The sequence below is a fragment of the Sinocyclocheilus grahami genome, unplaced genomic scaffold (assembly GCF_001515645.1).
Source record: "Sinocyclocheilus grahami isolate Dianchi unplaced genomic scaffold, SAMN03320097.WGS_v1.1 scaffold1184.1, whole genome shotgun sequence".
Lineage (NCBI taxonomy): Eukaryota > Metazoa > Chordata > Actinopteri > Cypriniformes > Cyprinidae > Sinocyclocheilus > Sinocyclocheilus grahami.
Genome location: NW_015506363.1, coordinates 20,070 through 35,921, shown reverse-complemented (window position 1 = coordinate 35,921; position 15,852 = coordinate 20,070). Strand labels below are relative to the sequence as shown.

General features: G+C 37.2%; 1 protein-coding gene across 1 annotated transcript; it reads right to left on the bottom strand.

Annotated features, from left to right (window-relative positions):
- Window positions 1-6,228: 6,228 nt before the first annotated feature.
- On the bottom strand, window positions 6,229-14,063 carry emc8 (ER membrane protein complex subunit 8). The gene is made up of 5 exons (XM_016253466.1): window positions 13,618-14,063; window positions 11,085-11,161; window positions 10,930-10,999; window positions 10,736-10,830; window positions 6,229-7,600 (listed from the first exon to the last, which is right to left on the bottom strand). Exons 1-5 carry the CDS (start codon window positions 13,822-13,824, stop codon window positions 7,441-7,443), a joined length of 609 nt encoding a protein of 202 aa, XP_016108952.1. The 5' UTR covers window positions 13,825-14,063; the 3' UTR covers window positions 6,229-7,440.
- Window positions 14,064-15,852: the final 1,789 nt, after the last annotated feature.

Here is a 15,852-nt window from a genome sequence, read left to right as displayed (position 1 = left end):
CTTATATCCAAAATGACTTGCAGTGCATTTATTACAGGGACAATGACCCTGGAGCAACCTGGAGTAAAGTGGCTTGCATAAAGGCACACTGGTGGTGATGGCTGCAGAGATCAACCAGCACCTTTCTGCTTACCAGGGCAGTAGTTGAGCCCACTACACCACAAAAGTAAAGCTTTAACAAAAATTAGCATGTAATTGTAAACATGTGAAATGAAGCTGTAAACAAACAGAATGCTGACATTAATTGTAAAACATTTTTAATCTTTTTAAAAAGTTTTATAGGTAACCAGTCTCTGAATAATCCCGTATGCAATGCAATCCATGACAGTTTCCGTTAGGATCTTTATGTTCTGAAGAATTTAAACCCAAAATAAACTTGTCATTATTTCTTTATTATATGCACCCTGAACAGCATTTTACTGAAAACCCCATTAATACTATATTTGTAGTTCCCACTTCTTTATAAAAAATTTTTTTAAAACGTATAGTTACCTACACAATCTATGATATCAATAAAAACATGTCGTCAGATTATATTTGTAAGGATCATTATTGCCGTTTCCATAGACATCAGCATGTATTTTACAAACTGTAAATGTATTGTTTTGCTAGTAACTTGTGTATTTAAATGAATGAAACCTAAAATAAGCATTATATGGTTGAAAACAATGAATATTTGTGATAATATGACAAGCGTTTAACGCATCCGATCTGGCTCTGCACCAGCAGAGTTAAATTCAGCAGTTGATGACGTGACGCACTGAAAGTTCTAATCACTCCGGTGTGATCATACGCTTCAGGGACCAGCCAAGACTATGATGTGTTCATTATTCATCTATTCAATTTTCACTGACAGCCCAAATTTAGCCTTGTTTTAGCCTAGATGCCTGGGCTGTGTTTAGACGGCTAGTAGACGTCTTTTAAACGCAAAATTGCTTGCTGCGCACTGAAAAAAATAACTATTAAGATTTACTTTAAAAAATTTTGGTAACAAATTGCACGAACACATTAAGTAAATTTTACTGCACTTTGTCTCCATGTTTTGGATTATTGATTAGAAGGTGCTCCTAAAATTTTGAACGTGCTCCTAAATTTTTTAAGTTAGGAGCACAAGTGCTCCTAAAAAGAAAAGTAAGCGTCGAGCCCTGTAATCGCACCCTAATTAAGTAAATATTACGTAATTATATTTAATTTAAAAGTATTTATTTAAAGTAATTAAGTAAAGTTTATTTATTATTTTATAGACAGGAACCTTGCATTTATAAAAAATATTAAGTAAATCCTACTATTTATTGAAGTAAATAAGTAGATTTTATTATGTTTTGATCAAGATGTCCCATTTACTTAGTTTTATGAATATATATTAATCCCGATGTAAACATTGCAATTTTTTTTTTGATTAATATAACCACATAAACTGTATTCATTTTGTCTCCATGGGTTCTCAACTCTGGCCCGCAAGGCCCACTTTCCTGCAGAGTTTAGCTCTAACCCTAATCAGACACACCTGAACAAGCTCATCAAGGTCTTCAAGATTACTAGAAAGTTACAGGTTGCTCTGTAGGGGCATACAGCGCCAGAGTTGAGAACCTCTGGTCTATACCTTTATCACAAATCACACAAGTAAAATACAATTAAACTCTTTATTTTCCCAACATTAATAAAAGTGAATCAGTCACATTCACATGACCTACTAAAGTCTGGACACAAGTGTTTAAAGGCGCAGTAAAGTCTCATAAAAAAGTGGCATTAATCAACAAAACATGTATACCTCCACTGGTGATATTTGGTCTATTGAAAATAGAAAGAAATAAATTATGACTGAATGCTACTTCAAGTGTCTGCTGTTCTGTAATACAATCCCAATCTCCATTACCAACATGAACTGCATTTGCTGCACCATACAGTTTTGACACCAGAATGTATCAAATATAGAAACAAAATACTTAGACCAAGATGAGGTTTTAACCTGACAGAGCTAGGTAGTATTGATATAACCAAAACTGCATCTAACATGAAAACCATCAGTCTGTCTTCCTCCCCTCACCTCAAGTGTCCACTGTATCGGCTCGTCTTCAGAGTTAGGTCACCCTGTAAATAAACAGACACAATTTGTGATATTAAAACAATGATCTAAAACATTTAACCACAATTTTATATTATGCAGTGAAGAATAGGTAAAAATGTTATATCATGCAAATCTATGCATAGATTTATACTTGCCTGAATATGAGAATTAGACCAATCACTCCTTCTGTATTCTCATCAATTTACACTCCAGCTTATTCTGCAGTGAATCCAAAGCCTTCCTGTTAATAGAAACATGTGTTCATAAGACTTTGCTTTTTAACCAACAGATTACAGATTGTTTGAGCAAAAGAAGAGATATAACTGACAAGACTGGACTGGAATTAACTATAAGTTGAATACCATCATAAAGAAGCGTAAAAACACTTTTACTAACACTTTCTATTCACACTTTTCAAAATTAGTCCTATAAAACACAATCGCTGGTGGCAACAGGTGCTTTAGGGTTAGGTAGTATGTTAGCTTAGCATAGCGACAAAACACGACAATCGGTCTTTTTCAGGTGACGCCACACTCACGATAATCGAAGTGCATTTTGGGTATCGCCGCCATTTGTAAGGTATCAAAGCCAGGTGTTCTGTAGTTGGAGCATTGTCTTTTTCATTTGATTTAAAATGGTACGTTCTTGTTGTGTTAAAGTTTGCAATAGTGAATTACATGATAGAAAAGGTCAAAAACTCACCACGAAGAAAGATATGTTAGGTCTCACACTTGAAAGAAAATGCTAAACAACAAGAGGCGTCGCCGCGTCAGATGGCCTGGGTTGCAGCGGTGATATGCACAATCATCATATTTGCCAACATATCTCCGGTTATGTTCGTTTACCCTCGACATTTTCATAACGGTAAGTAAGAATTTTTTCGATGTGCTTATTTTCTGAAGTAGCCAACATTATATTCACATGTTATTTAGGGTTAATGCTATTAAACGGACAACCAGGGAGCAGGTGAACAGATGCAATCGTTTTATGCATAGGTGTAAAGAGTTATTTTATTTTATTTCACTAACATTACTTAAATATAAAAAATATGGTTAAATATTGTTTTTGGGGGTTTGTACTTAAGTGTAATTTAAACTGAATACTTCAGTAAAATACATTTCTAATGTTTATCATTTTTATTTCGTACAATTTTAAAAAGTACTGACTATATTTTTGTACATTTTCATTTCATATAGTTGGGCTAGGTGTGACTAAACAGTAAGTGGGAGCAGTTGCAGCCAGCTGAGACTATGAGCCACCAGGCTGGAGGAGATGGTGGGCTTCACACCACACCACTCAGTGTCACTAACTGAATGTAACTCACTTGTGTGTGCGCAGAAGAAAACTGACTGCTGTGGCGTAAACTCTGGATGTCTGATAGTTTTTCAGTGATCTTAAAGTAAAGCATTATACAGGTATGCCAAACTTGGGAACCTTTATTACATGGGTTCTCAACTCTGGCCCTTGAAGTCCACTTTACTGCAGAGTTGAGATCCGACCCGAATAAAATACACCTGCACAGGCTTACCAAGATCTTCACGATTACTAGAAAGTTACAGGCAGGTGAGTTTGATAGAGGTTGGTGCTAAATTCTATAGGAAGTGGACTAGAGTTGAGAGTCCCTGCCATGAAGGTTTTTATTGCCTTGCTTTTCATGTCAGAAATAAGAAAAATTCTCACTTCATTTTAAATACTTATGTTAACCTTATGCACCTCAGAATGGATCTGCCTGCACAAACACCGTTTTAGACAACTGTGACAGGCACAATGATGCCCCACAGAATAGCAATGATAGACTGTTTTGAGATTTCCACAGAGAAACCATTCAGTGTGAAAGTGTGTCAAAATGTCTTCTACCTAGAAGCACTATATAGTATTTGACAGATCGTCTAGCACTTCTAAGAATCCATGCAGAAAGGGTCATCAGTAATGTTTGGCAGAAGCATCAAATCATCATATTATTATTATTATTAGTTTATTCAGCTTTCTTTGTAGTACTTGCACTGTGTCCACTTAAGAAAACAGTGTGTTGATGATTCATCATGCTTGTCACATCTGTGTTGCATTAATAATAAAGTGTGTATAATGCCATTTTCATGTGTTTTTGATTGTCTCCTTGTGCCGGTGGCACAACTTTTTGCGGCCGGTAACGTTAGTATGGATCAGTGTTAATTGTTAATGATCATCATTGACAAATTACATAAATTACGGTTCCTAAAAAAATTGCTGAGATTATCTCGGTACCGTATCTACTTGGTTTGCATCTGTTTCTCCAGTATGACGATTTAACCGGTCTTTACTGCACTGCTCAATGCACCGATACCTTCTAAATGGCGCCTCGGTGACGTCACACAAAATAAACGCACGTGACTGACAAAGACCGATTAATGAGGATTACTACAACGTCACTGCTCTAAACTCTCCCGATTACGTCAGACGAGTGTTTGAAAGAGCAGAAACTAGCATTATGCTAAACTATGCAATTGTTTTATTTAGTAACGATGTTAGCTAGCTAGCAGTTACAGTAATTTCCAATTGTGCTCAAGTTTTTACGTGAAAAACAGCTTTGTGAATCTCTGAACTATTGAAAACATTTTCGCTGAAATACCACTCACTGTAAACGCACGCAAGTTACCGTTAATGAGGTTATGTGATTAATATGAACGATAGTGTACAGTATAATGAGTCAAGCAAACACGAATCAAACTATCGAAATGCACACGGACCAAAGTATTACAAATCAGAAATCTAAAACAGAAAGGCAAACTTACCTTAAACACGAGAAAATCCAGCCATGCATCTCCTCCGTGACAAGCCCAACCGTCCCTCTGATTCAAAGCGTGGGTCCAAACACGCATGCGCGGATTCAAGCGCGATGAACTTTTAGATAAAAATGTACTTAATATTTCTAGATTTATGTCCAATGACTATAAAACAGATAACTATTACAAGTAAATATTAATAAGAGTTACTCTTCTCACGCAGTTCCTTAATTACATGAATTAAATGTGTACATTTTACTTAGAAAATTGTTGTTCTTCTTGATTTTTAATATTACAAGTAGAACAAATCAGAACGCATCAACACAATATGACCTTGGATCACTGTTAGGATCAAAGAGCGTCAAAACGGCATTAATTGTTTGAATTTCCTGAAAAAAGGACATAATTTGAAAGATGAAACTTTGTTTATTATTAAAAGTAACAATATATAAAACTGGAAGTTTCTAATGAAGTTCTGCTCGTCCAGTGGTTAAAACAATGCTGTATTTGCTCGGTATATGCATACCGAACCGAAAGACCCGTACCTAAAATTTTCGATACGAATAGGTGTACAGTTACACCCCTAGGATCGGTTTAAATTATTAAGTTTTGCTATGTACAGGTCTATGTCTTTTGAATTAAAGTGCGCAGTGAGCTGTTGCCTTGAAACTCATGCTGGCGTTATTCATTTCATATGGTGGCAGAAATGGGTCACGTGACGTCAGGAGCTATATACAATCTCCTGTCGGCCTTGCTCGATACTAAAAAAAGAGCGCTTTCCGTGTGCACGATTCGAGACGAAAGCTACTTTGCGCTTTGTATGTCAAAATGTCCGTCTTGGTGAGTTTACACTAAACACAGTCAGTTATGTTTTAAGTGAAAATAAACAGTTAGAAAAGTAATCGAATGCTAGTCAGTATCTGTGCATTCCCTGACAGCATACTGTATAAACCTGCTGCTGTCTGTCATCATGTTAATCAAACAAAATGAGAGAATTATTCACTGCTTACACATTTTAGGTACTATAATCGGACTACTTTTTCATGACTTTTAGATACTTTATGACCTAACTCGTTTATCACGTAGTAGATTTGAATAGAATTGTTCCTTACCATATTGACTGAAAAATATAAACAGAAAGAAAATACATTCCATTCTTTGTTATTAACAACTTTTAACATCATATTACATCAGGGTTTTCCAAACTGGGTGTTGTGAAGGAACTGCAGGGGGTTCGCGAGTTGATGAAAAGCTAATAATTAGGTTAATCATAAAACTGTTAAAATAATAATAAAAAAAAGAAAAAAGAAAATAAAAACAATCAAAATAAGATACTTGACCACTAAAAAGATGAAATTTTATTTAACTTGTGTCATATGACCATCATAGAACTGTGAACATGCAAACGTGTTAAATTATTGAGATATTAACTTAAAATGTCAAGGTTACTCAAAGTAACTATTTTAAGTGAAAGGGGTTTCAGATTTTAAATAATTTTTGTCCAGATTTCTAAAATCAATAAATGAAGGTCACTCAATATGATAAAGACATAGTATTTCACAGCTATCCGACTATGAGTTATGTAACAATGTAATTACAAGTACTTAATTTTTGGAATCTGATTACGTAATCCACATGACGTGATCAGTTAATACTCAGCTCTGCTTATGTTCATGCAGGTAGTTCATAAACTTAACTGTTAAACTTAGGCAAACTTCCTCATACACAAAGTGTAATGATATGTTTAGCTGTTATTTTAAACCATAAAATATGTTGCTTAAAAAAAAAGCTTGCATGCCATCTTTCTTCAAAACAAACGAAAATGCAATGCAATTTATGATTTTTAAGCATTGCATGGCTGTCCAAATACTTTTGGGGCCACCATATACTGCTTTAATATATTGTTTCCCTATATGATGGAGTGTTTCAATTATATTTTGCTACTGCACTACAGCCAGCTGAACTCTCTGAAAAATTTGCTTAAAATCATTTGGAAAAGCAAGAATGTTTTTTTTTTTTAATTAATTTTTATAAAACTCTACAATCATAAAGGCCTCATACCTAAAGTCTAGTCCTTTACTTACCGAAAAATCTGAGCCAAAAATATTTATTCTTCCACCACTAGCAAATTATTATTGGTCTGCTGCAAACATAAAAGCAACCTCTTTTTTTATAAATCAAAATATTAATTTCTAAACTGAAGATATTTTCATTTGAGCAATTTAAGTAGTTAAGAAAAGTAAATAACCATACCTGTAATTGAAACTAAAGATTCTTACCAAAAAAGGGGGGGGGGGAAATCATCATATTTATCAATTAGTTAAGTTAAATAAAACTAGTCCGATAGCATTCAAAATTGTACAATTGAGTCTTATACAAACTATCGCATGAAAATGGGTATAAAACCTATTTGACATCGGATTCCTTGAGTCACCTCAGTGTTTTCAAACATGACGATGCAGCACTTACAATGTTCCATTTCCGTTCTTAAATCTTTCTTCTCAGTGAGAGAGCATGTCACTAACAGTACTGATTATCCAGCCATAGCCAGATATGCTTCCCATTTAAGCACTGGTGGTTTGGTTAGGTGGACAGGATCTCTGAATGGCTTCAGCATAGATGTAAGACAGATTTATTGATCTCAGGGTTGGTCCAGTCATTTCGTAAGTCATCCAGATGGTTGTCAAAGTCTACGAGACTCTCGTATGATTTGCTTTCTAAAAGAGCTGCTGTGATCTTCTGTGCCTCTATCCAATCCTCAAAGCAGTCACTGCAATTTAAAGAAAGTTAGACAAAACATTAAACTTCTGTTTTTAAGCTTTTCTGCCTTTTAACAGTCTCATTATGTGACAATGACATTAGACCTCCATTGTTACGTAATTATTTTATGAGTTCATATACAGTATGGCAGTAATGAAAGGTCAAGACTGGGTCACCCACTCATAGTACATGGACTACTTTTTTTGTGTGTGTGTGTGTGTTTTCCATCTAAAGAAAGGAATTTATATACATTTTTGGGTGGAGTATCCCTTTAACCAATAATATTAGACATGAACAAATAAAAGCGTTTTAATTTATGAGGCTTCAGTGCTCAGCTAAACAATACATTTGATGTTGGTAGTGCAGAATGTCAGTGTAAACAGAATGGGTCATGTGACGTCCGGAGCTCTATAGTCACTTTGTGATGTGCTGGAAGAAATTTGACTGGTGCAGAATTTTGCCCCCTTAGAGCAGTCCAATTAAGAATATCTGTGTTAGACTAAACAAGTCCCACACTGGTTGAAAAATCCTATATTTGAGCAGATTTTGCAATTAATTTTGAGCCGTCTTGTTATTTGGTGTGCGATTTAGTCTGGCAGCGTGAGAAAATGAGACGGTGGTTCTCATTTCACTGCCCATGACTTATTGCAGACCCCCCTCCCCTACCCCCAAATAGCCAAAATGAGACAAGTTTGCATCCCTGTTTGACGTTTTTACTCATTTCAAAGCTGCTTGACAAACAAAACAATGCGTACTAATTTTGTTCTTAAAACTGCATGCTTTAAAGGGGTCATATAACGTTGCTAAAAAGAACATTATTTGGTGTAATGCAATGCATTTATGCGGTTTAAGGTAAAAAAAAAACACTTTCCACATACTGTACATTATTGTTGCTTCTCTATGCCCCGCCTTTCTGAAACGCTTCGATTTTTACAAAGCTCATCGATCTGAAAAGCGAGGTGTGCCCTGATTGGCCAGCTATCCAGTGCGTTGTGATTGGCCGAATACCTCAAGCGTGTGACAGAAATGTTACGCCCCTTACCATACTGTGATACCTTGTCCTGGTGCGACGAGACGAAACCAATAAAACCCATTACAAACGAGGCATTTGTTGTATCCAGTGGGGACATAATTACTGATTATAATGACATATACACTGTCATTTTACGCGTTGTTGCATCTCGCCGTGTAAACGTAAAACCATGTCTGCATTTGTGATCGGAGAAATGACAAACAACAAGCGCTACTCTACACTGCCCAAAACTCGCGTTTGAATCGGCAGTGGCAAATCCTTTAAATATGAAAACGTACTTACAGACTGAGTCAGAACAGCCGGCATTATAGTCTACTCTCCCAGGATCAGGAAACAGTCCTTCATAAAATGCGCTGCACACATCTGAATATTTGGGTTGAACTGTTCTGGAACAGTGTTGTAAATACAACTTAACCACTGATTTCTAGTCGTGACCTCTTTTGGAAGGCCAAATAAAGTGGTTTCGCTTTCACAACGAAACACAGCGTCTCCATGACGATGTGGTGGCAACAATACTACAGTGAGAATCAAAGTTACGCCTTCTTTCTTTGCGTGAACATTTGGGCGGTGTTATGCAAATCTTACCACATCGTGACAGACATGTGGGGGCGTGTTTAAATGAGGCGTTTTAGGAGGGCGTGGACAAGTCTTAACTTTTATAAAGAATATCTCTTTGGGTTTGAGACTTTCGTTTTTGCAAATGTAGGGATCTTATCTATTCACGGACAGCTTGTAACACTCCAAAGTAGGGATGTCAACGATTAATCGATGATCGATTAATTGTCGATAAGAGATGCAATCGATTAAAGCTATAGATGTTCGATTAAGTCGTTTAATTTTGGGCTGCGTGCAGCTCATGCGCAAAACAGGTGCGAGCGGCTGTGAGTGACGGTATATAAATGCGTCATCATTCACTCATAATTACAAATTAAGCTTTTAATGTGATTTAAACTTTAAAAGTACATTAAAATAGAAACAACACAAAGTTCTTCAACATGGAAAGCAATACAAATGTAGTAACTAAGTCATTTCCCCAGATAATTCTTTCATATCGGGCTCTGCGCTTTGTTAAATTTATTTAATACACGAGTTTCACAATTTGAGTTGAATTACTGAAATAAATGAACTTTTCCACGACATTCTAATTTGAGATGCACCTGTATATGCGAATGCGTGTAAAGTACAAGCCTAGTTTACATTATAAATAATAGTTTAACATTCAAATACATTACGAATATGGAAACATTTGGATTTGTGCCGAATGAGATGTGAGGAATAACCTCCAAATACATCTAGCCAAACCCGCATCTCCTATGCATGCACTGTCACGATCTAATGCACTGTAAATGCCGGATTTTTAAAAACAAATAGGCCTACCGCAATGCCAAAATTTTAAATCTGACATTTTCCGGAACAGGATCCAGCAGGATCAAATTAAGTACTGGTCATAATACTCACATAAAAATGTTTGATGTTAGCAACAGTGCCGATGGAAGCGGTTCACTGACTGCGCAGCACATCCACATGCGCCACAGTTATGTTTGGGATAATATTATTTTTAATGCCATAACGTCAGTTGAAAACATTGCAATTGTGTTTTAAAATACAACAACGAGCACCACGAAACCATTTAAAGAGGCGCGTTCAGCGGTCTCCATGTCGGGATAGGAAACATTCAACAAAGTAAAATGATCTCAAACGAGCTCTCTTCATTTTATCAAATGATCATAATCACATCTATTCATTTTACAATCCTGCTACTAGCATTTTATTCAGACTAAATGCCCTTTAAATCAGTTGAGAAAGCGGGTTGTTTTTTTTTTTTTTGAGTAACTTTTGCACATCCTGTTTTGCCGGGCTGCATAGACGCATTTTGCAGCATCAAGGTTAACGATTAATCGATTAATTGATCGTTAATTTAAACGACGATCGATCATGGAAATTATCGAAAATTGACATCCCTACTCCAAAGTGAAAGGAAAACTTGAAATTGCACCCCTTTAAGTGTATGGAAATGATCCGCGTAAACGCAACGCAAGTAACTGATGACATAATACAAATAAATTTTTGGGTGAAATATGATCGTAACATTACAAAATGAACTCTACTTACGTGCTTGGCTCTCTGCACTTCCACTTGTTATCATGATGATCATAGATGAAGAGAACAGGCACAAAACACTCCATTGTGAATCTGCTGTTGTCCAACTAATGGTGACAAACAATGCAGTTTTACTGTGTAGCTATATGTGTGATAGGGCTGTAATATTGCTAATTTAAAAAAAAACAATGTAATATGTAAATTACCATGATCATTGCAGCCTCACTGAAGTTTTCTGAGATTCTGGCAGCGACCTTCTCAGCCACCTGGTTTGGTCTGAAAAGTTGGAAAGATCACAACATTCCACAATCCACATACACCACATACATATCATGCAAAGCACATGAAGCCCAAATTTTACCTGGCTTCCTTTATACGCTCATTTGCTTGATAATAGCCAGCAATAACATACTTGTTCTCTTTGCACCATGTATCAATCTGAGGAAAGAAAGACATTACATCTATAAGTGCACCAAAGTATTGGGTTCACAAATCATTTTTTCATCTGAGATTCACACAGTATACTGATTACAGGGATAGTTCTCTTGTCCTACTAAAAAGATCAATGGTTTATGCTGAACTAGCTGATGGACTGACATAATGCTATGCCCCAGTAAAACTTCAAGGTAGGATTGTGATCGTTTTGCCAGTTAACATGGTGGGGCCTCAGTTCCCCAACACAACATTTGATTGTGACAAGCTATTTGGTCTGAGCTAGTGATCTGAAAGTTGCAGGCTAAAATCACACAAACAGTGAACCATGATAAATCACCAATTGGCTTTGGTCAAGACACTGGGATAATGGAACAAATTGAACCCCAATCTGAACCAAAGTGAATGAGAAAAAGTGTAACTTTACCAGTCACCCCTGGAAAATGTTACTTTTCAAATCTCTATTTCATAAGAACAAACTGGTCAACAATGTTCCAAGAAAGACTGAATCATCTAACAAGCATGTACACTGAAATTGACACAGGCTACTTTTGGAAGTTGACTAGTGGTTAAACGGATCGTAGTTGCTCCGTGATCTGTACGGACCAAGCCCCACGGTTCGGCACGCATGTGATCCGCGGATTAATAGCAAAATTGAACCATAATAGAGTATACATTTCTAATTTGTTCGTATTTTCACAAGCAAGCGAATTTTAAACAATTTCAGAGAGGAAAGGCGAAAGGGAACTCGATTCGTTACTCGCGCGCTGTTCTCTACGCGCACAGCCGCACACACATGAAGCACGCAAACGCGTTCCAGATGGCGCGCGAACACCGAACTGAATCCTCTGAACAGACACATAAAATTGACAAAATACACATCTCGACAATCATTAAGGTAAACGCAGTCAGTTATGTCTCAAGTGAAAGAAAACAGCGGAGAAAGAAATCGGATGTGATGTGTATCATTATATCGGATCCGTGCATCGGGTCTTAAAGGGACAGCGGCCAATAAATACTGCTGCTGTCATTAATGATCATCAAACATCAAAACAGCCGTGATAAAAAAAATCTATATTTAATTTATACAGTGAACACTATACAGTGTTATTTTCCCTAATTATTACATTTCTGTATTTGAATACTACCAACCTTATTTTATTTGTAACATATTGTGTTGTATTTATCTATGCTTGTAATTTGTGTAGCCTATTTGTTCTTATTTTTACTGGCTGTTCTCTTGTCTCTTTAATCATGTTTAAACTTTCTTAGCTAATCTAGTAGTATTTGCTGTGGTATCAAAGAAGTACTTCGCTTTAAGCAATAAATGGAAAGCAAGTTAAATTGAAAAATTTTTATTTTCTTGCTGATCCGAAAAATGATCCGATCCGTGGGTCAAAACCCGTGATGTGATCCGAACCGTGAGATTTGTGATCCGTTAAACCACTAGTGTGGCCACTAGTGACACTATACTGTCAAAAAGCACCGTCTCTCGGATGAGACGTTAAACCTGACTCTCTGTGGTCATTAAAAATCCCAGGGCACTTCTCTTAAAGGGTAGGGGTGTAACCTGGCCAAATTGCCCCCCTGGCCTTTGTCAATCATGGCCTCCTAATAATCCCCATCCACTTGATTGGCTCTATGACTCTCTCTCCTCTCCACCTGTAGCTGGTGTGTGGTGAGCGCACTGGCGCCGCTGTCCGGTGGCTGCCGTCCCATCATCCAGGTGGATGCTGCACACTGGTGGTGGTTGAAGAGAGACCCCCCACATGATTGTAAAGCGCTTTGGGTGTACAACAATACACAATATCTCAACTGCTTGATTGTTTATACCGTTAAATGTTTAATCTGCTTTAATCTCGGGGAAGTCGTGGCCTAATGGTTAGCGAGTCGGACTCGTAACCCAAAGGTTCGAGTCTCGTCCCGGGTCCGGCAGGGATTGTAGGTGGGGGGAGTGAATGTACAGCGACTCACGACTGAGGTGCCCTTGAGCAAGGCACCGAACCGCAGCTTAAATGGCTGCCCACTGCTCCGGGTGTGTGTGTGCACTTAGAATGGGTTAAATGCAGAGCACTAATTCCGAGTATGGCCACATGTCACTTCACTCACTTAAATGGGGCTATAATGCATTTTAAACCTATTTATATATCATATATACGTTATAAAGATTAACAACATGATTTTCTATTAATCTGCTTTGAAATTTATGGGTAGCCTATTGCAAAATAATAATGACTTTTTACGTGATTTCAAGTGAACCATTTGTGAGTATTTTGTGTATTAATTAATTATTCAGACCGAACTGTAATCCGGTTTAACATATTCATTGAAAAGAAACGACTACACATAATTATCTACATTAATCACTTTTCCAGCCCTGGAAAACTCAATATTATTACTACATTGTGAACGTGGTAGCCCAGAATCCATCTCCACAACTAAAATGATATGAATCGTCTTACCAATGTGAGTGCCACCTCCAGCATGGGGGCTAACGCCAAAGCCCCATGGAACAGAGGTACACAATCCACGCACAACACTGAGTCTCTTGGGCTGTCCTTCTTTTTGTGTTTCTCAGCCACCAGCAGCCCGTTAACGGCGCAGTGAGGGTATTTAGCAGCATGTAGCAGCATCTTACAGTACGCTTGAGTGGTCAGTTTTAAGGACATGTTTACAGATCTTACTGTGATCAAACCCCCTGTTCCGTGAGAGTGTCTTGATGTCGTGATATTTTGGAATGAATCACTGTCTCAAAATTATGACATCTGATTAGAGTCCCTCGAACACGTTATTCGCTCATTACTACACGTCAACCATTACCTCCATTCTGGATCTAACATGCACAGCTGACCCTGAACCGGCTGGTGTTTCCTGTATGTTCTTCTTCGGTTTTATGGCGGGTAGCACCAATGTTAAGGTGCATTATCGCCACCTACTGTATTGGAGTGTGGACCAGCGTTTACCCTTTCATACCGAGAGTTTCCTGTATGTTCCTGCACAACCCCAAGAGTGTCTGGCTGCGTCCGAAACAGCCTACTCAATGAGTTACTTACTTAACGAGCGCAAAAAGAGTAGGTACTCTACAGCCAAATCTCGTTAAGTATGAATGCGATCCTGGCATCATCCGCCATTTTGACTATCATGTGATCTACGACGTTATAACAAGCGCAACAGATACGAGCGACAGGTTTAATTGATCTCGCTGTAAATATTTTGATGTTTATGAAATTTCCTAATTTTGTGGTCTTGTTGAAGAAACAGCTGCCCTTTTATTGTGATTGTAGTATAACCAATACATTTTGGGTTGATTTAAATTGTTATATTTTTAACCCTACTAATATGACCCACAGTTTAATCCTTAAATATATTATTATTTATTACTAAAACCCAAAATCCTTATCTCTTGAATATGTCGTTACTTTATTTTATGTGCAAATCAGCGTTTGCAATATTTGTAATATCTGCACAAAGGAGACGTCGATCTCGCCTTTTGGAGAAGATTTTACACTCGAAAAATGTAAGTATTACTACTTAGGAGTTAAGATTACCCCAGAATACATTGCTAGCCCACCCCAACACTTATGAACAACAATAATGATAAATGCTGACCAATAATTAGCAAAATGTAATTTTTGTCATATGCCATAGCTATATGCATGACTACACACTAGAACGCAGCCAAGGCGAATACATCTAAATTTTCAGTCAAGTAATGAATTAATTATATTGTATTTACTGAAAACAGGAAACATGAATGAATTAGTAAAAATAAATAAAAGTAACCATGAAAATAAATAAATACAAGTCATCGACACATGAAACAAAGCTTTATTCAAACACTGTTCTAACAATCATGTATTTACAGACGGTGAGCCCACATCTACTGCATCTCAACACAGCTGTGCCAGTTCTGCAACTTTATTGTGATGAAGCAGCTGACCACTGTGTCCACCTTCACCTGTCTCTGCCGTCCATCACGACCCTCACTGCTGCAGTCAGACTGAATCTGATCATGGATGAGAAAGGGGCATCGAGGCTATTGTCTGAGTACACAGAGGGGATGAGGAAGACCATGATGATGCTCCTGATCCACACAACCCTGAATAAAAGAAGGGAAAGATGTGCGGGATAATCTGACTGTCACTCAGTCTGCTCCAAACATTTGTGTACTGCTCTCCATGAGCACGACTATCTGTAAAACATTTACACAGAGTAAAACATTTTACAATTAATGTTGTCAGCAATTCATTTCATATGTTTGAGGAGTGCTAGCACAAGGAGTGCTATAATGCATTGTGACAGACTTTGCCATTAATTTTCTCTAAAATTCTACAGTAAAATCACGTGAAAGTTGACACAGACAGAGTCTTGGGCATTCTGAAGAAGTATGAATAGAAATGTTCATGTTAACTCAGAAGGAATTTGAATAATGTCTGTATAAATGTCAAGTAATGGTCAGTGCTATAATGCATTGTGACAGACTTTGCCATTCATTTTCTCTAAAATTCTACAGTAAAATCTCGTGAAAGCTGACACAGACAGAGTCTTGGGCATTCTGAAGAAGTATGAATAGAAATGTTCATGTTAACGCTGAAGGAATTTGAATAATGCCTGTATAAATGTCAAGGAGTTCAATAATGCATTGTGACAGACTTTGCCATTCACTTTCTCTAAAATTATACAGTAAAATCTTGTGA

Coding starts and splice junctions, on each gene's coding strand:
- emc8 (XM_016253466.1), bottom strand. CDS start 13,824: ATGTCCTTAAAACTGACCACTCAAGCGTACTGTAAGATGCTGCTACAT. Junction 11,162..13,617: donor TGGAGGTGGCACTCACATTG/GTAAGACGATTC, acceptor TTCTTTCCTCAG/ATTGATACATGGTGCAAAGA. Junction 10,831..10,929: donor GTGAGGCTGCAATGATCATG/GTAATTTACATA, acceptor TGTCACCATTAG/TTGGACAACAGCAGATTCAC.